The 26,251-nt window shown below is 53.9% G+C and overlaps 1 protein-coding gene and 1 long non-coding RNA gene across 5 annotated transcripts; one reads left to right on the top strand and one right to left on the bottom strand.

Annotated features, from left to right (window-relative positions):
* Positions 1-216: 216 nt before the first annotated feature.
* PKDCC (protein kinase domain containing, cytoplasmic) lies at positions 217-10,273 on the bottom strand. Of its 4 annotated transcripts, none has more exons than XM_059943510.1 (8): positions 9,452-10,273; positions 5,766-5,846; positions 5,137-5,259; positions 4,249-4,433; positions 3,485-3,564; positions 3,123-3,230; positions 1,307-1,480; positions 217-1,111 (listed from the first exon to the last, which is right to left on the bottom strand). In XM_059943510.1, exons 1-8 carry the CDS (start codon positions 10,103-10,105, stop codon positions 1,026-1,028), a joined length of 1,491 nt encoding a protein of 496 aa, XP_059799493.1. In that variant the 5' UTR covers positions 10,106-10,273; the 3' UTR covers positions 217-1,025. The 4 variants fall into 4 exon arrangements, with proteins under 4 accessions (XP_059799493.1, XP_059799490.1, XP_059799492.1 ...); XM_059943507.1 differs by having other exon boundaries at positions 4,249-4,520; positions 9,452-10,272; XM_059943508.1 differs by having other exon boundaries at positions 1,005-1,111; positions 3,123-3,247; positions 4,249-4,520.
* A 4,997-nt stretch (positions 10,274-15,270) lies between these two features.
* LOC132377171 (uncharacterized) lies at positions 15,271-25,696 on the top strand. The gene is made up of 3 exons (XR_009506556.1): positions 15,271-15,521; positions 24,911-25,047; positions 25,450-25,696. It is a non-coding gene; the product is annotated as an uncharacterized LOC132377171 (long non-coding RNA).
* Positions 25,697-26,251: the final 555 nt, after the last annotated feature.

Here is a 26,251-nt window from a genome sequence, read left to right on the forward strand (position 1 = left end):
CGTTAGTCCCTCCTGTCTTTTGTTAGGACATGGATGTGGAGGGCCAAGGACGGAGACAGGAACCATGGGAGCAGGGCCTGAACGCACACTGTGCCAGCTTCAGTGTTTGCATGGAGATTTCACTCCTTCATCACACGCTGCCCCCCGCCCCTAAACAGACATCAAAGACAAAACTGAGGACGAGAAAGGCAGCCCGGGAAAATGCGGCTTGGGAAGAGTCCTTGCCATGAAATGTCATTTTATTAATTGATTTTTTTTTCTTATAAAAATAAACATTTTAATGAACAAGAAGTACAAAAGCTTCTGGATATACAAACTCCAGGAGCAGGGAGAGGCTGCTTTTGGCTGCTTTGTGGCTTTCACTGAAAGCAAATGAAGCAGAAAGGCCCCGGCCCCACCCCCGCCCCGGGTCCTGGCTCAAACTGCTACCTGCTCCTCAACCCCATGACTTGGCTCATACCTTGTGTGCTCCTCTGCCCCCCGCTCCTGGGCTGGCCGGTGAGCGCCCCTGTCAGGTGCCCAGAGGCGGCCGCCCCAGGTACAGAATCACCCACCTCCCGGAGCATCCCTTCAAGTCTCCGGTCAGGAGCTTGGCTAAGAGAACACTCCGTGACTGATTGTCCCCACGCGGCCCCCGCCGGGCCATGGCACATGCAGCAGCACCAGCCGCAGGGGCTCTGGCTACATTCTTGCGCTACGAACGCAGTGATGGGGCTGCCCCCAGAACCGTCCCAGTGAGGGGCAGAGCCCCCCATGGGGGGACCGTCCTGAGCCTCGCTGGCAGCCCAGAGGGTGAGAGGGGCAGTCAGCCCTCCATGATTCCTGCCCGGGAGCCAGCAGTCCCAGACCTAGACTGGTAAACTCACATTTTAACATGTGGCATTATTGCACGTTGTCCTGGTCACCTCGGTCTGTCGGGGATGTCAGCCTTGTCTGCAGGGGTGCCCAGGTGACATGCAGTGCTGCCAGTGCAAGTCACAGGCAAGCCCAGCTGGCAGGGATGGTCAGCTGAGCCCACAGACAGGTCAGCCAGAGGCCCTCACATATGTGGTCTTGCTGGGATCAGGGACCACGTGGCTCCATCCTGTCTTGAAAAAGACTAGTTGCCGACCTGGGGGCAGAGGTAAGAGGTAACAGGACTGGATGATTCTCTCCCTGGAGGCAGGGCCACTCTCCCTATAACGCAACTGCCCTGAGGACACTTGTCTTCTCACCATCGCTGGCTTCTGAGGGGGGACCGCTACCTGTCAATCTCTTCCGGGGACTCCAGTCACCTCCCTCAGGATGTCCTTTCCCACTGGCTCACCTGTCCAAGTGGTCTGGTTGGTGACCACAAAGGCCTGGCACTGGGCGTGGCTCTCACAGATGTCCACAGCCTCGGCCAGGTTGAACACTGAGAGGAGGCAGCTTCCGTGGTGGTAGGACGGCCAGCAGCGGTAGTCTTCCTGGGGGATGGTACTGCCTGGGAGGTGCTGGTACTCTGTGGGTTGGGGATGGAGCTCAGATGAGAACTCTCTGTGCCCAGGGGTAAGGGCTGGGGCCGCTTTCTTTAAAGGGCTGTGAGCCACATTTCCTAGGTGAGGGCTGAAATCCAGCCCAGTCCTCCTAGCATGGAGATGAAGGCAGCTCTACCACTGTGAAATTGGGATGACCACTCAGGAAAGGCAAAGCTCAGGTTTACTTTTTGGGAGACACACATCTCCCAAATATAAGGGCACACAACTGGTTCAGGCTACACATGACGGCGGGCACAGGCATGGGATAAGTGCACACACAGAGCCATTGGCTGACCAGGAAGGCTGCTGAGCTCAGAACATTTTAGACATTTAAAGCCGGGCTTCTCAAACTTTGATGTGCATGTGAATCTCCAGGGAATCTTGTTAAAATGCAGATTCTGATTCAGAAGGTCTGGGGTGGGGCTTGGGAACTGGCATTTCCAACCAACTTCTGGTGCTGCTGGTCGGCAGACCACACTTTGAGTGGCAGAGAGTTTAGAGCTGCCCTTTGGTCCCATTTCCTCCTGGCCTTGGGGAGAGAGGCTAGGCCAGTTCCTCGGACAGGGGGTCAGTCATGGAGTTTTTGAAGTTCAGAGGCATGCAAATGAATGTAAAACACAAAAAATTACCATTTGGGAATCCACAACTTGAGTATTTGGGGCAGAGGCTGGAGGAAGAATGTGAAATCTCCCCATTTCACAGAAAGAGCCCCCAGAGGCTCTGAAATCTCCTCAATCCAGAAGCTGCTTGGCCGCAGGCCTCCTGTTCACCCGAGTCTTTCCCGCTGCCTGGGGAGCCCCAGCTCTGGACTGATAATGCAGAAGCCCTGGGCCTCTGGCCACCCCGCCCTCCTGCCTCCTTCTTCTACCAGGGACTAGACCAAAGTCCAGGGCTGGCTGTGATTTATAGCCCCATAAACAGCGTCCTCAGGGACAGAGCCAGCCATTGTTCACCTCGTTAAACTTTATTTACAGGGCTAACGAGGGCTCCCCTACCCTTAAGACTGGCCAGAGCTCCTTGAATACAGAGGCTGCCCATCCCTCGCCCCCCTGCCAACCATGCTAAACCCCAGGGCCTCAGCGGGAGAGACCACAGCCCACAAGCCATGGCTAGAATTCTCTCTCTGCCCTGGAGCTTCCTAACTGGTTTCAGTGTGGAGCCCTTCTCCACCTCCAGCCACCCTCCCAGCCCCAGAAGGGCGAGGAAGGAAAGAGTAGCAAACATATATTGTGTTCAAGCTGTGTAACAGGAAACGAGTTAACTGCTCTCACACATTTCACCTGCCATTTAATCCCCATAAGAATTCTGAGGCAGGTAATACTGAACCCAATTCACTGATGAGGAAAGTGAGGCTCAAGGTGTCAGTTAACTTGCTCATAGTCACACAGTAAGTACATGGTGGGGTTTGCAGCCATCCAGAGAAGGGGTGTCAGTGCCCACCCCCCAGTTCAAGGCAGAATTGTAGTTGTTCTAGCTCAGTTGAAGTGAAAGCTAAACAGCGGTCTCTGCAACACTCCACGTGAGTCTCAGAGGGAGGATAAGCCACTTCCCCGATTAGGGGAATCACCCACCCTGGCAGCTGCTCCCCACCTCCCCAGTCCCTGGATCCCAGCCGGGGCCACTCACCGGCTCTGCCGGCCTCCGTGGAGTTCTGCAGATACTGCCCGCTCCGGTACAGGTGCAGCACCTTCTCCAGCTGGGCCAGGGTCTCGTCCACCCCCCAGGTGAGCTCTCCTGCAGAGTGCACGGTGCTGTAAGAGGGTACCTGGGCTCCTACTTCTCCCTGAGGTAGGCAGCCAGCTGCCTTTTCCCCCTCCCTCTGGAGCCTGGGCCCCGATGACCGGAGGACTGGGGACTGGGTTTGCCACAGAATGCCACTTTGGGAAATGATGTTTCTGGACCATGTGCTGCCCTGGGTCATTCTTATGCCCATGCTTGCTGGAGGTGGGAGAGGGTGACGGGAGACAGATGGGCTCTGGAGAGCTCACCTGTGGCGTTGACAATGCTGTCCAAGAGAGGCCGCAGTGAGGGTGGGGCACTGTGGGGCAGGAGGTATGTGAAGAAAAACCTGGGGCAGAGAGAAATCAGGGGCTTAGTGGCTCAGCCTTTGGGGACATATCCTTCTTCTACCCCAACTTGGGACAGAACCCCCACCTGGCCAGGGAGCCTGCTCTGTCAGGCTAATCAACTAGGCCTATAACCCCCAGAGCGTGCCAAGGAGTCTCTTCAGACTCAGGCTCGGGGTCTGGGCACACGCTAAGGCCACAGGTAACTTCACACCAAACTGAAATCTGAGGTCTGTTTTCCCCACCCGTCCCAGGGACCTTCCCACCCCTCAGCCCCGCATTATCCCCCGGCTGACCCGTGTTAGAGCTGCCCCATGGCTTGGCCCTATGAGGAGCTTCCAGAGGTGAAGGGCCAGGGGAGGAAGGGGCAGGGCCTGTCCCACCAGCCCTAGGCTCTGAGTCTGACACTATTTTAAGAAGCCTCCAGCTGCCACCCCCCCAACCCAGATTCTCCTTGGAGCTGACTATTTTTAGCCTCATGGTCAGGAGCCTGAATGTTCCCTTCTTGAAGGGGTGGAAGCCTTCCCCCGCCCCTGCTACTCCGCTGGTCACGGCTGCGTCTCCCAGCCTGGCTGGCCTCCTGGACCCCGTGCTGGGTCCCTCCCTGCCCCCCGCCGCCCCCCCCACCCCACCCCCCGGCTCATGCTCCCTCGCCGCCGGCCTTCCTGAGTGGGGATGGAGGTCACCTGTAGGCATTGTAGAGGTTGCGTTTCTCATTCATGGCCTCGCACCAGCCCTGGGCTGAGCAGGGCAGGGTGAAGTTCCTGGCTGGGAACTCGAGTGTGCAGTCAGCGCTGCCTGTGCACGGTGTCTCCTCCACGCGGGCGTCATCCAGATCTGTCACCTTCAGTTCCCCATCCACCAGCACGAACTGTCGGGGGCGGAAGTCCAGCAGAGTGACCGAGCCCAGCGGAGAGTGGGCCAGGTGGTGGAGGAGGCGGCCCAGGCTCAGGCAGATCTGAGGGGCAAACACCAGGCTGCTCACGGCTTCTCTCCTGGGAGGGCGCCTGGGGGCTCCCCGCTTTGGTGCTCTGGACTGAGCTTGGGGGTTTGCCTTTCTCTTCAAGGCTCTGGAGCTCACTAAGGACTGAGGCCTGGGGCCTTACTGAGCAAGCCAGTGATTTTCTGTTACCCCCGGTGGGCCTGACCCTGAGGCCAACATGGAATAAGTGGGAAATGGGCAGAGAGAAGTCTGGGCACACTGCATATCCTCCCTGAAGTTGCATCTTCGGTGTGGCTTCTGTCCAGCGTATGCAAACAGAGGGAGGGTCAAGATGCCCTGAAGCTCTTTTCTAGTCCTAGGACACTGGCCCTCCTGCAGCCAGGCTGAGAGTATGTGTGAGTGTGTGTGTGTGAGTGTGTGTGTGAGGGCAGCAGGAGCACAGAAACCTCAGGATCCTCTCTGCCTCGTTTCTTTTTTTAACCCTTTGGCCGATGGCCGAGTCAGCTTTGCTCCATCCTTCCCTCCCTCTCCCTCAACTGAGGAGGAGTTGAAGCTGCTCCGGAGGGCTGGCCTGCTAAGGGAGAACCATCCCAGCAAGGAGCCCAGGGCCCTGGCCCTCTTCCCTGCTCACTCGGAAGCGATCCTCCCAGGAAGTCTGCAGCAGCTGGATCATTTCCACAGGGGCGCCCAGCTCCGTGATGGTGGTCAGGGTGTCCGGGATGTCCTCGCTGTCCTGGTAGCAGTAGCCATAGAGCTGGAAGAGGCCCAGGCGGGTCATGAGGTCACAGGATGGGGGTGGGGACAAGGAAGGGCTGGGTTTTCACATGCCCCCCACCCTCCCATCCCTAGGTCTTTGCCTCAGCTCGGGCCAGAAGAGAATAGCAACGTTGCCTGGGAAGCCTGCCCTCTGTCCCAGCAGCCAGAGTTCCTACTGATTCCATCAGCCCCTTACCTCTGGCCACTCAGGTAAATGGGCAGGTCTGGCCACCTTGTGTTAACCATGTGCCAGGCACTGTGTTAAATGTTTTACAAGCAAAACTCAATTCTTAGAATAACCTTAAAAGGGCATAGTAGGTACTATTAGTATCTCCAATTCACATGTGAGGAAACCAACTCAGAGAGGTTAAGTTACCTCCCCAAGGCCACACAGCTAAGAATTGCAGGATCTAGGATTCAAATTTATGTTACTCTGATTCCACACCCTTGTTCTTTCCACGAGTACCATTTGCTAATCGCCCAGCCAACAAATGGATATTATACCTCCTCCTCTGCTCTAATCCTTGTCTTTGCTTCATCATTTTCACTTTCTGGCACCTTCATTTTTCCTCTGCTCTGGTCTTTCTGGAGGAAAAGCAATCTCCCTTGGGATTGGTAACAAGTGTGGATCAGAACAAAAAGTATCCAAGGGGCATATCATTGGGTGTTCTTTGCATAGCTGGTGGGCGGGGTGGGGTGGGGTCACCCGTATCAACTGGGGTAGTAGTAAGGGTGGTTCCTGGGGAAGGTCAGTTCTTTGAGGGCACGGTCACAAGGGCCGGCCCGCTCCATATGATCTGGGGGAGGGGCTTTGTACGGCTCAGCTGGCCAGGGGCTTCTGGGAAGCACAGCCTGACTTTGTCACTGACACCTAAACCAGCATCCACAGAGATCTCTGCTTCTCCCAGTCTCTCCCACCATGCTGCACATCAGCTACGGATCAGACGGTGCTCAAAACAACCAGTACCCTGTAGGGAGCAGGAACACAAAGGCCGAGTTGTCTGGGCCAGAGTGGGAAGAGGGGAGAGCTGCACAACGGGGGGTGCCGGTGGGGTGAGGCAGCAGGGAAGCCGAGCCCCTGGGCTAGATGTCCCTGCACACCGTCACCCTTCACACCCTTCCCAGCTCCACTCCAAGCCCTTATATGCTCCCTTCCATCCCAGGAGTGCCCTTGCAGCTCCCCGTCCCTGGAGCCAGCTGCCTCAGTCCTGCTGGCACGAGGGAAGGCGTGTCTTGGTGTCGCCGTCAGGTTGCAGCTTGGGGGGTCAGGGGGAAATCCCCGGTGCCCTCTTCTTCCCTCTCTCTCTACCCTCCCCACCCCACACCAGCCCAGGGAGACCCCAGACCCCAGTGGGGCAGAGGTAGGGGTGAGGTAAAAGGAGCAGCCCTGGAGCCTGGTTCTCATTTTCTTGCCCAGTCTGAGCCTTTGTGGGAAACTTCTGAAGGTTATTAAACACCCGGAGGTCGTTAAATGCGCTGTTAACGAGGTATTAATCAACACCCCTCAGGAAAAAATAAAAAGACACCATTAACCCCCCCAGGAAGTGTGAGGCTGAGCATTTCAGTCGCATCTTTTGTTCCTTTGGGAGAAGAAATATACTCTAGCAGGGCCAGAATCAGGGCCCAAGCAAGCCTGGGGCCCCATCTGAGGCCTGAGGCCCTGGGAACGACAGAGATGCAGGGGAGGGAAGACCCTGGTGCCCTTTGACCCTGGGCTATAGAGGCATCTATCACGTGAGGGAGTGTGGTGTGTGTGTGTGTGTGTGTGTGTGTGTGTGTGTGTGTGTGTGTGTGTGGGAGGTGGGTTGGGGAGGGGTCACAGAGATGGATGGAGAGATCTCGCCCAGGCAGTCCCCGGACTGAGCAAGCTCTGGGAAGGGCCCGGTGGGACACGCTGCTATCCTGGCGCTTTTCTATTAGAACCAGCACCAACTTCAGGGCTGCCAGAGAGGCGGGGGTGGGGGTGGGGGTGGGGGCCTCGGGGAGCGGGAAACACTCTCTGGCTCCTCCCCGGTTCAGCAAACAGTCCAACAGTTTTGAAATTTTAAACGATTAAGAGGTATTAAAACAACATTATTTCTAGTTCCCTGCACACCAGAACTGGAGCCTCCTGAGCAGGAAGACCCCCAGGCAGACTTACCTGGAGCAGAGGTGGCATTGCTGAAGAAGCCAGAGGGATACTGGCCTGGGGGTTGGGGGACGAATGTAGGAGACCCAACACCAAAGCAGTCCCTAAATTCACACTCAGGTACCTCTACCTCCCCGTAATGGTAGCTTTTCACCTCTCCCCTGACAGAAAGGACCAGGCACCCTCTCCGTCTTGTAACACTTCTGTCCTAGGGCAACTAACCCCAGTCTCTGACCCTGTAAGAGTAACACAGACAACCCAGTCTCGGTCTAGAGCGGGAATGAGTGAAAGCGATTCAGTTGTAATTTGTTTTTTCCTTTGGCACCTTCAGCATTGGGCTGGGGGCCTGACATATGCGTGAGGGTGGTTAGCTGGATGTTCGTCTTGAAGTTTGGGTGGGGTAAGAGAGGGCGGGAGGAGTTCCTTAAGAGACAGGAAAGCGCATCAAACCTCAAATCCCTCGTAAGGGAGGGGGGTGGGGTCTTGAGTCAATTAACTAACACTTAATATCCTGCTAAGACACTCAAGACCTTCTCCACTGCCTCAGAATCTGGCCTACACCCCAGGTTTCCAAAAGGTTCCCAGGAGCTCCTGGGGAGCAAAGAGAACAAGATCCTCCCAGTTAGAATGGCCACGTGACCAACTGCTCACTCCCTGTAGCTCCAGTGTCAGCCGTGCAACAGTTGGCTGACACTGGAGCGTAACCACCCATAACTGTTGGCTCTGCCTGACCTTCTGCAACCAGTTCAGGGCCCAGGACCCAGTCAACGAGTGTCTGACCAGGGCTGGAGTAGCCTGGGGAGACTGGGAGCCAGCAGTAGTATAAACAGCTCTCTGGCTTCTCTCTCCTATTCTCCCATGCCCACCCAGATCTGGGGGTCCATCTCACTCCTGAGGAAAGGAGGGAGGGATTCCTGGGTTTCTGACCAGTTCTGCCGGGTGCAGAAAGGTTAATTTGACTGGGCTAGGAGGTGGAAGGTGCGGGCAACGTTCCTCAGCTGGGGAGTCTGAACAAACCCTATGTTCACCGGGCCAAAAGCAGTCAGGGATTCCCCTCTCAGTCTGCTCAGACATGTGCTAAGGGAACGGTTCATCTAATCCTAGGGCTGACTCAAGGACCGAGGAGAGCTGGGGGAGAGGAGAAGTGGGTGTGTTAGGGCAGTGCTGGGACTGTGAGAGGCCCACTCTCTTAGTCTAGCCTGGAGGGGACAAGGTGGGGTCTCATCTTTCCCCTCTGCCCCCCAGTGAAGGGGAGAGACAGAGTCCCATTTAGTAGGAACCTGGGCATCTGGTCTTCTCAGTCTTCTAGCCTCTTGGCCACATTTGCTCAGATAATGTGACATGCAGACCCTCAGGTCCTCAGCCTGTCCCCTGAGCATTGAGCTAGGACCCCGAGGCTTCCTCAATACTTCCAAAGCCTACTTTGAGGCCCAGGGTCTCTTCTGGGAAGGGCCATGCATTTTCTGGCCTACTATCCAATCCCCTCCAGTCCTTTCAGCAGCTTCTGGGTGGGGTACGGGATATTCTCTGGGAATCAAGCCTGGTCTTTTTCTAGCTCTTCCCAACCCCATTGCAGTCCCACCCCAACTTCAAAGCCAGACAAGTCACTGTCTGGAAGTTGAGAGAAGTGGGGTTCAGATTCCATCAAGAAAGGGGACCCTATCATTGCAGTTGGGACCCTGACTCAGGGATGACCTCTGCTCATTGTTTTGGCTGGGGTCCCTTCTCTGGTGCTCAACACCCCAGCTCCAGCCAGAGGCAGGGTCCTAAGCCCGAACGGACCTCCACTCCTACCCTGAGTTTGGGGACCCTCTCTCCTGTCCTCAAGAGATACGGTTTGTAAGCTGAGAAACCCGGGAGTCTCTCCGTAACGGGACGCCCACCCAGGCAGGGTGGTGTAATGGGAAGCTGCCATGGTCCGGGTTCTGCCCCTAGCTTAACCTGGGCAGTCATCGGGGCTCCGCTTCTTTATCTGTAAGACCAAGGGTTCTCTTCCAGCCTGAGTGGTCGGGCACGGGCACGTCCAGCCAGCACCCTTATCCCTGCACCCGCACCCTCGTACCTGCAGCACGTTGGGGTGCCGCAGCCGCTCCAGCAGCACCATCTCCTTCAGCAGCTTGTGGGCCGCCAGCCGATAGCAGCCCCTCCGCGCCCCGAACTCGCGCACACAGCTCCCCAGATCGTGGCCGCTGAAGTCCACCGCCTTGAGCGCCACCGCGACGCCGCCGGGCAGGCGGACCCGGTACACGGCCTTGGTGTAGCCGGAGCCCACGTACTGTGCGCCGGACACGTTACGGAGCGCGGCGCAGCCCAGGCGCGGGCCCGGGCCGGAGGATCCCGGCCCGGGGGAGCCCGGGCCAGGAGCCGGGGGCCAGCCCGGAGCGCCGTCGGGCAGGGGCCGGGCCCGCGGGGGGCGGGGACGCTGCAGGCCCGGGCCGCCCGGAGCTAGGTCCATCAGGCGCCGCCGCTCCGGCCGGCCGGCCCCGGGACCGGGGCCCCCGCGGGAATAGCGCTGCACCTCCTCGTAGCGCGCTCGGATCTGCCGGGCCAGCTCCCCGCGGCCCCCGCGACGGCCCGGGCCCGGGTCTGGCGAGGGCCCGGAGGACTGGCCTGGCCGCGGAGGCTCCGAGCCCGGTGCGAAGAGCACGTTGAGGACCGAGCCCAGCAGGAAGGAGGCGCAGAAACCCGCGGCCACCGCCGCCCGCCGGCGCCGCATCGCTCCCCTCCCCCCGGCCGGCCGGCCCCGCGCGGCTTCCCGGCCGCGGCCCCGGGAGGCTCAGGCTCCGAAGCGGCTACGCTCTGCACCCCGCGGGTCCCCTGCCCAGCCCGCGCGCATGGCCCCGGCGGCCCCGACCCCGGCCCCTCGCGGGCTGCACATCGGCCTGACACTTGCCTCCCTCCCGCCCTGCCCCCGCCGCTTATAAGGCCCGGAGCCGCCCCCGCCCCCGCCCCCTCCGCCTCCGCCTCCCAGCTCCCGGCCGGAGCCCGTCCTCGGCGCCGCCCCCTTCGGCTGCCCGGCCTTCCCCGCTGACTGACAGCGGGACCTCCTCCCGCGGCCGTCCGGGCCTGGGAAGCGGCGCGGAGGCGGCTTCGGCCCTGCCCAGCCCGCGGCCCCCGAGCTCGGGCCGGCGAGAAAGGGAGGGGCGGCAGCGGCCCCGGGACGCGCGGGGGCTCGGGCCCAGCGCAAAGGCGGATAATGGTGTCGGGGCGGCCGGATAACGGGACCGGGAGGCGGCTAACGGAGCCGGCCGGGCAGGGTGGGGGAGAAGATGAAGGGGCGAGGCCAGCGGGTAACGGGTTCTGGAGGGGACGAGCAGCTGGGTCCGGGGTGCTGAGCATCCGCGTGGTCCCAGAGCGCCCTCCCGGGGACCCGGGGCCTTGGGGCGGGCTGGGCGCAGGAAAGGAGCGTGGGTCCCGCCTCCCGCGAGTGGGACTGCGGGTGGCGGCTCCGGGCTCAGTCCCGGATTCGCGGGCGGGGGATGGGGAGGCGGCGCTGAGGGGCTGGCACCTGCGAGCGCGGGTGGGACGGGAACTCTGGGATCAGAAGAAAAATCTTGAGGTTTTCGGAGATGCCCTCTTCAACCTCCTCTACCAAGTTTTCTGATTTTCTTTGTCCCCGAAGCCCCAGATGGAACCCCTGCCCCGGGATCCCCGCAGTCAGACGCGGTTAGCAGCGGATCACGAACCATATTCGTGCTAGTAATTTGTACAAAGAGTGCCTTTGTATCCACGGACGTGCGTGGTCCAGATTGTCTCTGGAAGTGTGTGCATTAGTGTGTCTGAAGGGGCCACTGTGTCCGAGGAAGGGAGTGTATACCGCGTGTGTAAGTAGGTGCTGACTCCACCAGAACTTCTGGCCCCTCCTCCTCCCTCCCTGATTGCATCATTAGTGCTAATTGAGGAGCTTTCACACGCCAGTGCATTAGTTGTTTGGAGTGAGCTCCCCCCTCCTGGGAGAGATAAGCCGCTGCCCCTCCCCCTCCCAGCCCTCCACTTCCCCACCGCCCAGGAACTGCCCACCTAGATCCTCCCACCTTCCTGGGCACCTTCCTGCCTCCTGGTCCTCTACTGGTTAATCTCTTTCCGCCCAGCAGTGTCAGGGATCGGCTGGAGAGGAGTCAGGGAGGAGGTGGAGGGCTTAGAAAAATCTATCCTCCGGGAGGCTGAAGAGGTTCTGGCCTTCCTACAGAAAGCACAGTCTCTGTGATGAGAGAGGGGACAGGAATCTCTGGCCGGTTCTTTTGGACCTGGAAGGGCAGAGGACAGCACTGAGTCCTTGATCTCCAGCCTGTGATCCCACTGATGAAGGGGCAACCAATCCTGCCTGACTCCTGGGGTCCCCTAAGACTCGGAGAGCTGGGGCCCAGTCTAACTTAGAAAACATGGGAGGGCTGAGTGAGAGAAGCCACGATTCTCCTGAGGACCTTGGGTTTGGTGGAGTTTGGTCTGGTCCTGTTTAGCTGCTCTGCCCTGCCCTGGCCCTTGGCTGCTGGGTGTAGGGGGAAGGCTCTGAGCAGATGCCCTCCTCAGGCCTCACACCAGATGTCTTTGGTCTAATTAACTGTGCTGGGAAAACCAACCTGGGTTTGTAAACAGAGCTACTGGCTAAAGTCAACAGGGAACAGCAGCAAACAGCAAACATTCCCCTCTCGCAGCTACAGTCCAATCCAGCCGCCTGGGGAAGAGGGGAGCCTTGCCCATCACGGGGCCCCCCGGGGCCGACAGCTGAGTCAGGGAAGGCCTCTCTACCTCTGTGACCCTAATATGGCCATTTCCTTACCAGTGCCAGGGCTCCTGTGCTGGGGAGGAATGGGGATTCTGGGAGGACAGAGTTGCCGTTTCAAGATAGGCTCTGCCCCCCTTTCGGAGTTCTCTTGGTATCTATTAGCCAAACCTCCTGATCCACAAGGAAGCCATTGTGGGGGGAATATTCCTTAACGAGCTTTCTTCGGGGCCTGCTCTGCTCTAGGGTCTTGGAGGAGCCTCCTAGGTAGGACTTGGCATTGAGAATCTATAACTCGGAGTTGGTGAATATAACATGAACATTGTTGAGTTCGTTACACATCGTGTAGGTATTATAATAACATGTTCTGAAACTAGATAATTATTCCTGTGATAGCTTTGCCAAGCTTCAGTGTTTCTGTTATGGTTTGAAAGTTCAATGCACACAGGGCCTGAGAAACAGGCCTGAGTGTACATACATACAGTGCACACACACGAGCCCATGGAACGGTGGCCTCACACACAGGAACAAAGGCATTTCAGCACTCGTTCTCACACTCACTCTGTCTCCCTTGCCAGCTCTCAGACATACAGACATATACAATCTTTGATGGAAATAGGTTTTTGGACTCTGAAGAAAAGAGATTGAACTTTTTGAACAGATTAGAGTTTCTGAATTGGCAGTTTCTTGAGTTCTTAACCAAATTGTGCTTGTTTGCTTTTTCCTCTTCTTCTTCTTTTTTTTTTTTTTTGCCACCCAAGGAGTGGAATCATCATTTCAAAGAACTGAAAAAGACACAAAACTCTGGTTGAGGACCCAGATCTACCGTCTGCCCATCTGCCCTGTCTCGAAGACCTGGCAAGGCCAGTAGCCTCTTTATTTTCTGCCTTTTCCCTCCAGCCCAGGTCTCAAAGACCTCTTTTGGAGTATCACTCTCTTGCTCAGCAACCTGGAGGATAAATTGAACTGTGCCTTCAGGCCTTTGTGAACTGGCCCCAGCCCTCCACCTGGCCCAGTTACCCCCTTTTCATTTCCCTCTACAGAACCAGACTCCCCCAGTCTGCTGCCTGCACTGGCTCCTGACTTGCAGACATCATTAGTGTTTTCCCCCGTGGCCCTCCCGGTTCCCTTTCCTGAAATGCCCGCTTGTAGCCTTTCTGTGTCATCTTTGCTAGCTGGTTCTTCAGGGTCTCCCAGAACATAGTGAATTACAGATACTGCTTCTCCAACCTGGACACATGGGTCCCTGGGATCTTGAAGGTCTATTCTTAGAGTTTTTGTGGATATATTTTCTTCAAAAGGAAATGTACGAAATGCATTTCTCAGGTCTTGGAAACCTTCATGTAGAGCAAAGAGCTTGGGATTTGGAGTCCAAGAAGCCTGGGTTCAAATTTCATTATTCGAGTTACTTTGGGTGAGTTAGTTAACTTCTCTGGGTATTCGTTTTCTTATGCAGAAAATGGGAGATGATAGTAGTGCCTGCTCCGTAAGGCTGTTGAGTGAATGAAATGCAAAGACATAAAAAGTGCTTGGCATAAGCTAAGCCCTCAATATGGGTAATCTGTAGCTAGGATTAATGATGATATTAAACAAATAAACATCTGTGACAACATGTTAGACAGCTAACCATAACCCTGCCTAGAGGCAGAAATGACTTTAACTACTTTCCTTCCTGGTTTCCACTGGTGAAATCTCTCAGCCTCCTGGGCTCTCTCTGTGTCTGGAATTTTCACTTTTTCCCGAATCAGTAAACCAGTGGTGGATCAGAAGAGGCCTTGTTGCCTCCCCCAGCCGGTGGTGAGCTGCACAGGGAAGACACTGATCAAGGCCCGATTCTCGCTGCCACAGTGACCAAGCACAGGGAAGGCCTTGGTCCGTCCTCCCTGGGGCAAGGAGCTGGGGGAGGGGATGGGCTCCGAAGAGGAAGGGGGGAGGGAAAGGGGTGGAGCCAAGCAGCCTGCTCCCCCAGCCCCCCCTTCCCTCAGGTAGGAAGTGAAGCTGACGTTTCCAAAATATAAAAAACAGATGATGAGGGTCGGGTTTCCTACACACTGGAGAGCGGGAGCCCCAAGGCAGAGTCCCCAAGAAATGATCAGAGACAGAGATGGGGGGCAGAGAGAGAAAGAGAGAGGAGAGGAGAGAAGATAGACAAAGATGCAGAAACATAGAGACAGAGAAAACCCCCCCTGAATCCTGAGGGTAGTCAGACAAAGACAGAGACAAAAGCCGTGGCTCAGGAAAGATCTTTCCCCCCGTTTCTGGAAAAGAGCTTAGTTCCTCTTTGTGGGTCTCAAGTTGGGAACGTGAGCCATTTTGGCTCCATGACCCTGGCTGGGGGTGAGGCCCTCCAGGACCCCAGAAACCAAAAGGCCCTCTGGGCTCAGAGCTCTCCCCACCCGGGCTGGTCTCTGTCTGTCTGGGCCTCCAGATCTGTGGTCCAGAGCCTCCCTCCCGGAGCGAGCCTCGCGCTTCCCCCCTCCTCCCTCCTGCTTAGCTTCACCTACCAGCCCAGAGAGATGCTCTACGACAGCTTCTCTTTCTCTCCCTTTCCTGGATGTCTGGGACGTGTGTCCTCTTCCTTCACTGGTTCCTTTGATTGGAGGAGCTGGGGACATGGGGCTGAGGACAGAGAAGGCTGAGAGGTACCTGTTTAAGAGCCATTACCTAGGGGAAGGAGGGAGGCGGCTGCCTTGGCGTTGGACCCAGGCCAGGGGAGGGAGAACAGTGAGGGCTAAACCCTAGGGTCTCTGTTCCCTGGGCAGGTGGAGAAGCAGGTAGAGGGATGAAGAGTTGGCCACTGGATCAATGGGTGATGGGTGGACTCTGGTGGCAGGGGGTGGTAGAGAGGAGGCCTTTGCCTTTGTCCAGAGGCCTTTGCAAGGGAGAGGGATAGGAATGGGAGCATAGGGGCCAGGTGATCCGATCTAACAATTCACACCTTCTCTGACCAAGCCAAATGTGCCCTAAGTCAATGGGGCAACTTTTCTCCCAGGCCATAGTCAAATAGAAAGAACCAGTTCTTTTCGAGCAGCCTCGGGGCTGTGGTTTGGAAAGTAGAGAAAAAAGAAGAAGAAAGAGGGGCTGTTGAGTTTGTGCATCTGGTCTTGGACCTCCAGAAGGCTGACAATTCTCTCCCTCTTCCCCAGCTGCCCCAGGAGGCTGGCCTGGACCCAGGCCCAGAAAGAAGACTGTTCCTTACAGTTAAAGAAGCCTTGGCCCTGCCTCTGCCCTGAGGAGTTTACCGTGTAATTGGGAAGATTCGCAGTCAGCTGTTAGGGACAGAGGGAACTGTGGAGGGTCTGGGGCAGGGAAGAGCTGGCCCCTACCTGGAGCCCTGATGGAGAGTTATCATGTACTGAACGCCTGCTGTGCGCCAGGAACCGTCTAACCTCTTGACACGTACTGTGAGGTCAGTATTACTACACCCGTTTTATAGATGGGGGAATCGAGGCTCATGAGATTAAGGAATCTGTTGAATGTCACACAAATCGTAAGTGGCAGAGCAGACTACCATGAAATCAGGAAGCAGCAACTCGGGCCCCGCTTCAGGTCTTCTCTCAGCTCTTTGTTGGTTGGGGAAGAAAAGAAAAATTCCTGTCAAAAGGAGCAGCAGAGGCAAACAAGTGCCACCAGTGGGAACCAAGATGGAAGCGCATTACGGTGATTTTTGCCTCCAAGCAACAAAGTTTGGTCATAAAGATTTATTATTTTATTGTTCTTATTAATTCTAATGATAGAGTACACTCATTAAATGCCTTTCATCATCATTTAACCCACTTAATACCTCTCGGAGATAAATACTATTATTATCTCCAATTTTCAAGATGAGAAAATTGATGTATAGAGCAGTTAGATAACTTGCAGCAGAGCTGGGATTTGGACACAGATGCCTCTGATGGCAGAGCTGTACTCTTGCATCTTCCGTCCTGTGTCCGTTGTTTAGGTCATGGTCTAGGCTGGGCTAATTTCAGCTATAAAAATCCCAAGGTCAGTCTTTCCAAGCTCAGTGCTGCAAACTTGCTTCAAAGATGGGTGTCTGATGATGTTTGAGCCTTTAAAGGACAGAGGCAAGCCCTGATGGGGTCACAGGGCAGTGGGGAGAGAAGGAGGGAGACACTGAAAGAGGTACCCCCCTCCACCCCCGCAGGGAGAGCCAGAGACTCAGGAGCTGAGACTAAACTCCTATGAAGTGTTTTTCAGGGACCCCAGCAGACTCTGTAAATCATTCTCTCCTTCCCCTTCCCTGCGGGGGAGATGGTTTACAAAGGGTTAACGAGATCTGGGTGTCTGCATGGAATTAAAATAATTAGTTGAAAAATTCCAAAAAGCACCAAAAGGAAGTCAAAATTACACAAAATCCCTCCATTAAAAGAGATTATATATCATAAGATACGAAAGCCACCTTGCCTGCCCCTCCAACCCCACCCGCAGAGGTAACCACTGTGAAGGATGCTGCGTGCAAAGACGCCCTAAGATGCCCCACGCATTCTTCATCTCCTTCCCCCCACAGGCTTCCCTTGGTGACTGTCTCATTTCTGCACTGGCAGGCTCCAAGACACCTCAGTCTCTTTGATGCTTCCAAACCCAAATTTAAATCCTGTGCTTAAAAAAAAAGTCTCTTGGATTCGCCCCTTTATTTCCTCACAGCCTTCCTCCCCAGTCTAGGCTCTTCCTCACACATCTGGTCTGTTGACTGCGTCCCCTCGATGTTCTCCTCCCATCTCAAAGCATGTACGGGTACCAGATACATCTGCCAAAAACACTGCTTCCAACATCATTTTTCTGTTCCAAAATCGTTGATGATTCCCCATCATTTGGAGGATAATTTAGCTTGGCACTTAGAGTCAGTCGCAACCTACCTCTTCTATTCTTGTTTCCACGAGTACTTCCTGGTGCTGTGTTGCAGCCTGACTGGTTGCTTCACCCATCTTAGAGCATTCTCTGCCTCTCCTGCCTGATGACATCCTTTCTCCACCTATCCAAAGCTTGCCCATCCTTCAAGGCCCACCCCAAGACTTTCTTTTTCCAGAAAGCTTTCCCTGACTGCTTTAGTTCACGTCCACTGCTCCTTCCCCAAATGTCTGACCACAAGGAGGCTGTACATCATGGTTCAGAGTCCCCTTGTTGGAAGAGACCTTGGGTATGACCATCAAATAGTAGTTCTCAGCCTGGACCCCAAAGATCTTCAGGAGTCTGTAAACGTATTGGGGAAGGGGGAGCTATTGTCAATATTCCAGAAAACCTATAGGAAATATTTCATGGTGAGTTTGCCCAGTCAAGGGAAACATTGACTTTCTTTGCTTGTGGCCAGAATTATGTCATGCCTTGGGTCTCTTGTGCTGTTGAGTGACACTGGTTTTTTATTAAGAAAAATGGGGCGGGGGGGGGAAATTATGTTATGGAAATGTACTCTGGTAGGCAGACTTTTTAAAAAATCTGGGGTTTGTGGGGCAGCAGGATGGATAAAAGGAATCCTTGATGGTGAAAAAGTTGGAGTCACTGGTCCTGCCCATCTCCTGACCAAAGTAGGACTCTTCGCTGACATTGGGATAGCCCAGTCACCCCTAATGCCCAGCCCCGTGATGGACAAGCTCACTTTCTTATAGGTAGCCAAGACGTTATTTGATCGTAGTAAATCTAAACCATCTTCCTCAGGACAGCTCTTCAAATATCTGAAGATAACTTAAAACTGTCGTTGGCTTCTAGTTTCCTATAGGCCAAAGACAAACCTTCTTTCATGTTTTCTGAGGCCCCACATGCTATAGCCTTGCCCACCTCTCCCACTTTCGCCTGCACTATGCCCTTCCTCCCTGTCTCTGCTAAGACCCGTTTACCCTCCCCTGCTCCTCATTTGCACCTTGCTCTCTCCCCCCACTTATGGTGCCCTCTGCTTGGAACACTCTTATCTCCCCTCTTTGCCGAGTTACTCCACTCATCCTTAGAGCTCAGCTCTTAAGACACCTGCTCAAAGAAGCTTTCCCTGACCACCCCCAGTATGGATTCTTGTACCCTGTGTACCTGTCAATTGCAACACGCATCACGGTTGTCATTTCTCTCACTTGTGTCATTCGATTGAAATCGGTCTACTCTGGACTGTATACTCCGTGAAAGCAGGGCCTTGTTATATTTCTTCTTCCGGTATATCCCCATCACCTAGCATGGTGCCATGGTCTATAGGCAATTAGTTAAATATTGATTAATATTGTTATTTTTTTATTGCACAGGGCTGTTAGAAACAGTAAATGTATGCAAAAGCATTTTGTAAGCTCCAAAGCAGGACCTATAATAATTTTAGGACTGATTACTATTACTGTTTCTTCAGTTACACTTTAGTCTCCTAGATGGACCTAGAAGTATAATCCCCATGCCTTCCTCCCCTGAGCGTCCTTTAGCTTGATAACGAATGACCTAGCTTATAAACTGAGCCTTTTTTTCCCCTCTTCTTTCTCTTTTAATTGGTTGTTGAATTAAAAAGTAATCTAAATGAAGTGCCCTCTAAATGTTCAATCTCCCCCTTCCTCTCATTCCTTTCCCCCCTTTCAATTCTACGTTTATTGGTCGCCTACTCTGTGTTAGACATCAAGCAAATAACCAGGGACACAAACATGAATGATGAGTCTCTGTCCTGAGGTATTTCTTGAAATCTTCTTTGTGTAAGAGGGTCTCCTGGGCCTCTCCCAGATCATGCTCGTCTGATTACTTAGTTGTTTGATAATGCTCTTCCCAAAATGGGGCCCTAGGACCTTTGCACTTGCTGTTCCCTCTGCCTGGAAAGCTCTTCTCAGGAGGGAAAGCTCTTCCCTCCTATGGCTCCTTCTCTGTATATTCAAGTCTTGGCTCTAATGTCATCTCATCAGACAGGCCTCCTCTGCCCACTCTCTACCACATTACTCTATTCTGTCTGCAGAGCATTTGTCATCTGAAATTATCTTGATATGTCTGTTATATTTTTACTTTTTTGTTGTCAGTCTCTCCCCTCATTAGACTGTAAGCACCATGAGATCAGGGTCTGTGTTTTGTGCACTGCTGTTTGCTCGAGTCGCCAAGTAGTGGCAGCATCTAGCAGGTACTCAGTACTAAATAATTGTGGACTGATTGAACTTGACATTCCAGCGAGCTTCCAGAGGGCTCAAGCTGAGCCCTTCCCCTCCTGTGGTTTGGACACCATATCTCTTGTAATGTGCTTGTCCCCTGATTTTTTTTTCAGGGATATTTGCCTCGTGCCAGAGGCTAAGTAACAAATGTCTCCTCATCAGCAGAAAGAAATCCTCTCTTTCTGTCTTAACCAAACCCAGTCTCCTTATCGTGAGCCTGGCTTCCTGCTTCCGGAAACTGTGACCTGAACTGCTTCCCAGGAATTTACCTACCTTGTGTCTCTCCCTCAGGGCTCTACATTGTGACTTTTAAGGTGACAATCAGCTAATCCAATAACAGAATCCTGCTAATGTGCTAACGGGACAGGGTGAGAAAAAGGCTCCCAGCTCCCTTCCTTCTGACTCAGGTTACATCTGTGCATTTAACAGGGCCCTTCTGGAGACAATTAAATAAATGCTTTATTGAAACAATAAAATTAATAGGGGTCTCATGGAACTCAATGAAAGGTTTTTAAAAATTAACTTCATTGTTTTTTAAGCTTGATATTAAGCTTTGCTAGGCAAGGGGGTGGGGCAGGGCCAGATTTTGATTAAAGCTGGTCCCTGACCACAGGGCCTCCTGTGTGTGGGGACAGTCAAGATGCCAGGCCTAAGCTTTCCCTACGGAAGGGCCACTGCTGCCATTCTGAGGGCCTGGCTCCAAAGGGCTACCCCAGTAAGAGGCAAGGTTATTCTAAACCATAGGTCTGGTTCTGGTCCTGGGACTCTGCGACCGCATGGATTGACTAACCCTCTGCTTCATGAGATTTGGGTGCCCTAGGTGAGTTGTCCCATCAAAGGAAATGTCATGACGATATTTGTCATGTCGAATGAATGAAACAATGAAACTGGGGATATATCCCACTCATTCTGCCAGGAAGTGGGTGGGACGTTTGTCGGGTTCTGCATTTGTCTGGGTCCAAGGCCCACCCACCTCACGATGTTGCCTCACAACCCTTGCCCTGGCTGTGTAACCCGTGGTCCCCCATTCCTCCCTAGGAACCATCTTCAGCCTCAAGAAAGGCCTAGGAAGTCAGAGTTTGTCAAGTCAGAAGCTGAGGCCAGAGATTTTGGAAAATCTGTGGAAGGTTCTGCTGGGGGTGGGGGCTGGGGAGCAGGTGTGATGTGGGACCAGGGGACTTTCCCATGAGGGATCTGCCCAGCTTGGAGGGCACTGGGACCCTGGATGGCGTAATTCTTGTGGAAGATGAGGTTCTCTGTCCAGATGGATGGAGCTGGCATAAGACTGTCTTCAGGATTCCTCATTATTCCTATCAAGGTAGCACGTTGATTCAAACCATCTGTGGGCTTGTGAGGTCTGATTAGACTTGGCGTTTCCAACTCTGGGCTCCCGACTTACGCCCTATGTGAGTGTGAGGAGCAGGCTGGAGGTGCGGTTGAAGTCCGGGGTGGACCCTCTCTCTGACCCTCAGCCTCCTTGCCCCCAGTGACGCAGGGCACATGCAGCTCCAGTCCCCTCCCATCCCCTGGGCTGCCAACAGGCATTGGGAGGGGTTCTGAGCTGAAAGGCAGAAGGCTTCTGCTCCTAGCTCTGCCCTTAACTAGTTGTGTAACTTTGAGTAAGTTATTCAGTCTTTCTGGGACTCAGTTTTTTCATCTGCAGGATGGGGATAATGATACCTGCTGTGGTTGTTTTGAGGGTCAAATGAGGCACAGGTGTGAATCACTTTGAAGTGCATGAAAAAAACATTGTATAAATGTTGTTGTTTTCATTAATGGCGTTCCCTGTCACAGGGAACAAAGTTTTCCTGCCCTGGAGTTGCTATCCTCTGAGTACTGAGTTCAGGGCATCTTTGGCATCTGGAAGGGAGAATAAAGCTTTCGGGGGCCTTGCTTATTTACTCCTCTGATCCCTCACTTCCCCTAGAGGGCTTCTACCCTCTTTCCCCCTCCAGTACTACCTAGTCTCCCAGACCAGAGGTCTTGGAAGTATCTTTAACTCTTCCCACCCTTTTATCCCCTAATATCTATTCTGTCAGCACATGCTGGTTCTTCCTTTGAAATCCATCCCCGACTCACCTTTTCTTTCCTGGTCCCACTGACGTCACCTTAGTCTAAGCCATCATTACCTGGGTTTCCCCAGGAGCTCCTCAATGGGTCTCCCCGCCCTTCCTCTGTCTCCCCTCCATGCCTTGCTGCACAGGGCTACCAGCTTCATCTCCCCAAGGGCCACCATTTATCAGGTCACTCCCCTGCTCAAGAAAAGCCAATAGCTCCCCATTTATCTCATCAAGGCCATTGTCCTCTATGTGCTCTCAAAGTCTTCCACTCCTCTGCTACACCTGCGCTATGCAACTTGATTTCTCGCAGTTCCTCTGCATTGCACCCTCCTCTACAACCAGACCCATTTGCTTACAGCCCCCCAAAGACGAGGTGCCCATTCCTACCTCTGTGCCTTTGCACGGACCAATTACCCTGCCTGGAGTGGGAATACCCTCTCCTAGACTCTCTGTCAATTCTCTCCAGTCTGCAGCCTCCAGCCCAAGTCCCTAGTTCCCACCCACCCCGCGCCCCCGAATTTTCTTGGGAGGTTATCTTACGGGACTATCTCCCTGCTCTATGTATCCTAAATTCTTCTTGCTTATATTGGCAGTACTGATTTAGTATCAATTATCTTTCATTTCTTGTCCCCCTGCCCTGCCTCCCTTACCTAGATTATAAACTCTTTGAGGGCTGAGACCCTGTCCTCTATCTTTCCTATAACATCTAATCAAAGTCTGGATGTCCTGTAAAATCGTGGTTGATTGAATGGACAAAGAGATCTGGTGTGATGCATGGAGACAATGTGGAGATTCTCTATTTTAAACAGAGATTTCGTGTCCCCTCCCCTCCTCCCCTACCCCACTCCTGCTCTCCAGAATCCAACCCCCCCCCCAAGTCTTCATCCATCAGTAATAAAGCAGGAACAATAGGGGGTTTCTTTCTAATTAAAGGGAGCAGTTAGTGTTTCCACTTCAAAGCCTCAAGAGAGAAGACTTTTGTTCACAGGGCCTGGGAGCTCTGGGAGCCCGGGCTGGGTGGGGAAGTGGAGCTTCAGGCCCAGCCAAGCATTAAGCTCGTGAACCTGAGATCCCCAACGCCTACCCCCCACCCCCCGTTTGCAGGCAGGGAAGCTCAAATTTAAAACAACAACGTAATTTGGTAACTCGGGTTCTGATAAAACAGTTGGGGGAATTTCTTCTCTCCTAGCGTCTGAAGCCAATGTTATTACAGGTGTGTGCTCGTCTCTCCCAGCCTCCCCAGCCCCTGTCGCCCCGCCACACACACCGAGCACACACACGTGCCACACCACACGCTCACACGTATGTGGGACTCACAGCATGGCACTCGCTGAGTGGGTGCATCCTCTTACCTCCGTTCCCAGGGCACTCTGGCCTGGATGATCCCACACTCCCAGTTACTCTCACACGTGTCATCCACCTCTAAGTGCTCAGGAGCAAGGTGCTCTGGCTTGAGACTGTCCCGTTCTCTACTCAGCTGCAAGTCAGCTTGGCAGACAGGTGTTCTCTTCCTCAGACATCCACCAGCCACAGACTGATCCCAAACGCTGGGCCCACGCTGATTCCCACCCTGATTATAAGCTGCCTCCTACCTCTGACCACAGACTGAGACCCCAAAGTGGCCACAGACTGAGCATGGATATGGTCGTAGACTGAAGCTCCAAAGTGCCCACAGAGTGTGTCCTAACAGTAGACCCAATAAAGAGCATAGTGGGTCTTTGGTCTAACAAATCATCTCACAAATTTGATCCATTGATAAGGGAGGTGGGAAGAGAGCTTTTGGTCCAGTTCCACTGCTGAAACTCTGTAAAGCCCACATTATCCCTCCATCCATCCCTCCGTCCCTCCATCCCTCCATCCTACACTGAGCACCTATTCTTCACCATATAGTGATGAACAAGGCTAAATACAGACCCTGTGCTCAAACATCTCAGCGTTAGATAAATATCATGGGTCTGGGCATTTTACAATCCTGTGTTCAAGTTCCTCCTCCTTGATTTACTAGCTGCATCACTTTGGAAAAGTTACTTAACCTTTCTAAGTCTCAACTTCCTCACGGGCAAATGGGGGATAATAATAATAACGACCTCTAGGGACGTTAAAAGGATTAGATGACATGATCTATCAAGTGCAAACAGTGCGTGGCGCATAGAACATGCTCGATAATAATGATCATTCGTTTAGTTGTTATTCATTCTAGTGGGGATGTAGACAAACATGCCTAAAATTACAAAACAGCATAAGCTCTGTCCTGGTTCCATGTACCAGTGAAGGAGCAGCCCAGAGGAGACTCTGGGTCTGCTGGGGATGTATGGGGGGCTTTTGTGGGAGTGGGGCTTGGGAGTGGGGTGGAGGCAGCCCTCGGATAGAGGCTTGTGGAAGTACGATTTTGCTTGACTGACCAGACCTGTTGGGTCCAAGTGGAGGAAAAGACACGCATATTCCACTGGGGTCAAGAATGGCATCCCCTGCAGACTATGGGCAGAATGTTTTTTTTGTTTTGTTTTGTTTTGTTTTGTTTAAAATTATTTATTTATTTATTTAATTTTATTTATGGCTGTGTTGGGTCTTCGTTTTTGTGCAAGGGCTTTCTCTAGTTGCGGCAAGCGGGGGCCACTCTTCATCGCGGTGTGCGGGCCTCTCACCATCGTGGCCTCTCTTGTTGCGGAGCACAGGCTCCAGACGCGCAGGCTCAGTAATTGTGGATCGCGGGCCTAGTCGCTCCGCGGCATGTGGGATCTTCCCAGACCAGGGCTCGAACCCGTGTTCCCTGCATTGGCAGGCAGATTCTCAACCACTGCGCCACCAGGGAAGCCCCTATGGGCAGAATGTTTTAAAGGTCACAGGGAGGCACTATCCTTATGACATGCCACTAACTGGTGAAGGCAACAACCCTCTATGCATCCAGGACCGTCTCAAAGGGCATCTGATGATGGTGAAGGATGGTGATGTTGACATAATGTTGTGATTGTGGTAAAGCAATGACACGGTTAAGAAATGGATGGCTGAGGTCTTCCGGCTGCACACCTCCCCTCTGCTCTGACCTGGCCTTCTGTCTCCTTTTCTTTCCTGCTTCCACTCCCTTCCCACTTCCTTCACCCTCTTTTGTCTCTGTGTGGCACAGAGAGACACCTTTGTCCTCATCACTTGCCTTCCTCATCCCCCAAAGGCCCCTGGGTCCCAGCTCTAGTTTGGCTTGACCGAGGGGGGCTGTTTCCGCACACGTGATGCCGCCAGTATGGGGCACGGCCGCCCTGCTGCGGCCTTGCTTACTCCCCTGATTATTTCTCCTTAATTGAGCGTAAAGAATGTGAGGAATGCGGAGTAGACCGCAAGAGGAGGGCTGCTGCGGCCCCCGCGGGGATCCGGGGATTCGGGGCTCTGGATGGGAGAACTGCAGATGGCCACTGAGCCCCACGGAGTGTGTGTCATTCCTGGCGCTCCCACTCCCTCCCCACCGTGATGGGCCCAGTTCTCCAACCTTTGATCTATCCCTTCACTGTTCTGGGGCTTTCTTCTCCCTCCTTTCTTGCACAAAGAATTTCACGTGTTTGTAAACGGGCCACAATCTCCTCTCTTCCCGGGAGTCTGCCTTGATTTAAACCCATTTGATACTGACAGTCCTTACCAATCTCTAATTCCAGGTGGAACTCTAGAAGCCATTTACTCCCCTCTGGTGAAGGAAGGGGAAGCAATGGCTACCCCACGGCTTGCTGGGCTGTGGGAAGATGTGTGAGTCCAGGTGTGAAGCCGGATGCTTACGTGTCAGGAAGGCAGCCAGGTGAGTCACAGCTGGAGCGTGGCCATGAGGGAGGTGCTGTGTGAGTCTCTCTGTCTCCTTCCTCTGCCCACTCAGGGTCTAGCCTCCTGCCTTCTCAGGTGGAGTGGGACGTGGAAGAGAAAGCACAGGTCGGGGACTCAGTCCTGAGTTCGAGTCCTGGCCCTGCCCCATTGTCTAGTAGCTGTGTGACCTCAGGTGAACTATTTTTTCCTCTCTGAGGCTGTTCCCTCGTGTTTAAGAGGATGGTGGTATTTCTACACTTGCAGAGTTGTAAAGATGAAATTAGATGTGTTCAAGCACGTGAATGTACTTAGGAAGTATTAGTCTGGCTCTTTCGAGGAGACTGAAAGAAGGGGGTGAATTCTTCTAAAAGAGGTTTTGCTTCTGTGGTAAATGCACTAGGCTATCCCCGGAGATCATCGAAGGGACAACGTGATGCTGAGGGACCCAGTCCTAAAATGTGCACTCAGAGGCCAATGGATCCCAAAGCTGCAGATGAACGGGATGCCAAAGAGAAGTGCCGCGGTGAGGGGACCTGGCAATTCCGGTGCTGCCGCTCTGACTCCTTAAGAGAGGACAGTGACAGCTATCTTCCTTCACCTCCCCTCCCCCAAGGCTTGACCAAAGGCCATGGCCCATCCTTCAATGGGAGGGTCTATTTAAAGAAAACTTCCTGCCTTGGAGAGATGTTCTGTGTTGAGATAGCTAATCCTCCCAGAATAGCTGAGCGTGGGCTGGTCTCCTTATTTTTGCAAACAGGACCTGGATGGGGCCTGGCTGGGGTACAGGCCAAGCTCACCCAAAGGTGGGGGCTGGGCAACGTGGTACTCCCTGGCCTCTTCCCACGCAGACTCTGCTGGCTGCCTTCCGCCTCCTGATTCTTCCATTCACTGGTAGGCGGCTCCCTGGAGGTGCTCTGTCAGAGGGGCAAGGCCTAGAAGGCACTGATTATATTCTGCAACTTCTGGAAAATTCCTGCTGTTAGGGATTTGCAAACTTCTCTTGAGATGAACGTTCAAAATAAAGTGGGAAGTAAATGGGCCTCGTGAGTGATGGCATAGGGAGCTTTATCATTGGCGGTGTTTATGAGCAGGGCCGTGGGCCCCTTCATCTTTATGGCACCTGGAATGCTGGGTATTTGCGGGGCTTAGGACAGAGGCTGAGCTGCCGGGCTGACACTGACATGTCCCTCCATTTCCCAGAG

The sequence above is a fragment of the Balaenoptera ricei genome, chromosome 13 (assembly GCF_028023285.1).
Source record: "Balaenoptera ricei isolate mBalRic1 chromosome 13, mBalRic1.hap2, whole genome shotgun sequence".
In the NCBI taxonomy this organism is placed as follows: Eukaryota; Metazoa; Chordata; class Mammalia; order Artiodactyla; family Balaenopteridae; genus Balaenoptera; species Balaenoptera ricei.

Excerpts from the sequence above, each read along its gene's own strand:
- PKDCC (XM_059943507.1), bottom strand. The coding sequence starts at position 10,105 with ATGCGGCGCCGGCGGGCGGCGGTGGCCGCGGGTTTCTGCGCCTCCTTC. Across the intron at positions 5,260-5,765 it reads GGATTAGAGCAGAGGAGGAG|CTCTATGGCTACTGCTACCA; the intron begins GTATAATATCCA and ends GGCCTCTTCCAG. Across the intron at positions 3,231-3,484 it reads CAGCATTGTCAACGCCACAG|GAGAGCTCACCTGGGGGGTG; the intron begins GTGAGCTCTCCA and ends TGCACTCTGCAG.